The sequence below is a fragment of the Camelina sativa genome, chromosome 1 (genome assembly GCF_000633955.1).
Source record: "Camelina sativa cultivar DH55 chromosome 1, Cs, whole genome shotgun sequence".
NCBI classification, from domain to species: Eukaryota; Viridiplantae; Streptophyta; class Magnoliopsida; order Brassicales; family Brassicaceae; genus Camelina; species Camelina sativa.
Genome location: NC_025685.1, coordinates 3,128,437 through 3,130,118, shown reverse-complemented (window position 1 = coordinate 3,130,118; position 1,682 = coordinate 3,128,437). Strand labels below are relative to the sequence as shown.

General features: G+C 37.8%; 1 protein-coding gene across 1 annotated transcript; it reads right to left on the bottom strand.

The window, feature by feature from the left end:
- On the bottom strand, positions 204 to 724 carry LOC104703835 (uncharacterized protein At4g04775-like). Its single transcript, XM_010419924.1, has 2 exons — positions 551 to 724; positions 204 to 482 (listed from the first exon to the last, which is right to left on the bottom strand). The coding sequence occupies exons 1-2, from the start codon at positions 722 to 724 to the stop codon at positions 204 to 206; spliced, it is 453 nt and encodes a 150-aa protein (XP_010418226.1).

The following is a 1,682-nucleotide window of genomic DNA, read 5'->3' as shown; positions in this document are numbered from 1 at the left end:
TCTCTTTTGTATGATCTATTTTAACGTTTATGACATTGAATTTAATCTCTTTGCTCCCTATCTCTTTTGTATTATTTTGTATGAAAGCATAGCTTCATGTTTAACTTCATGTTTGAAACAAATGGAGCTTCATGTTTACCACAAAAGGTTTGTAATACAAATGTCTTAACACAAAAGGTTACAACCATGACCATACACCATCTTCAACCAACTACTTTGCTTAGTCCAATCATGACCATACAGACTAACAATATAACACTCATCATCTTTTTATTCCATGATTTGGCTTCACCTAAACCATCTTCAACCTTCTCCAAGACCTCTTTCTCCATCTTCTCATAAACCATAGTATCAAACTCCAACCTCTCTGTCCTAAGCTCTTTCAGCTGTTGCTCAAGTCCAGCATTCCTCGAGATCAATGCATCTACCTCATTCAGCAAAGCTTCATCGACCCACTTGAACGTGTGTTCATTGTTCCGAAGCTACTAATTTCCCGTTAATTAGAACCAACCAAAATCATGAAACAAGAAGAAAAAAACAAAACTTTTACCTTATTTATTGCAGCAAAACTACAACGGTAGTATCTCCGGTAATGATTCGGATCAGATTTCGAGATCAATGCCACAACAGCTTCCCCGCACCAACATCTCTTTGGAACACCGCAAACTCTTCCTCTCGCACGAGAACTGGAAGTTCCAGTCGACTTTGTTGATAAATTGCTCATTCTGGAGCTCGAATTCGATAATGGGAACCCAGAAAATAAGACAGAAGAAGAACAATGTCAAGTTGATTTAGGGTTCGTGATATTTGAAAATTGGGAATTTGTGGGTAAGAAATCGGGTCGTGACTATGTAGGGATCGGGTCATAATTGGTTTGGTTTAATTTTGAGTTTATATTGTTTGGTATGCGGTTCACCGGATAAACCGAAGCAATTCATTTTCATGGGGATATAGGTGTAGAACTTTTAATTTGGGGGGACATAGAGATTGGTCATAGTTTACATAGCTATATAGATTGTGTCTCAAGTTCGGGCTCCATCGAGCGAGATATGATAGATCTTGGGGGGAAATAGCTCGTTTCTCCTTCATAACTCCAACAATCCAATCTGACACTTCAATAACGAGAAGGAACGTGGCAGTCAGTGCACAGTAACGCCCCCAGCTTTTCTTATAGTGGGTTGAGGGAAATAAAAATCTTCGAGTGAAACAAGAGAATTCCAAAGCTTTAATGCGTTTAAAGATTTGGTTCTCCTAAGCCCATAGCCCATAGCTCATAGTTTCATGTTACCAATTAATCAATTCATCTATAAAAACGATAGACCCAATTGCGGATCTAGGTGTATAAAGTTCTTCCCACAATCCCACCTCATTGGCTCCGCTCTTCAAATCCACCCAATAGTTGATTTTTATTATTATTTGAATGATGTGACTATCCAAGATTGGTTTTCTTACAAACTTGGACATCCTACCCTCCTCTTTACGAAGCCACAGAATTTATCTAAATGCGGATTGTATATACAAAAATTGATATATAATAGTTTTTTAAATGACACTAATAAAGCTACCAGACAATATAAAAATAGTGGCTCGTGCCCGATGTGCGTGTAGACATAATGGAGTCATTCTCAAGTGTTGATGTCTTTGTAATTAAATCATTTCCGAGAGACGTCAAGTGTTTTTCT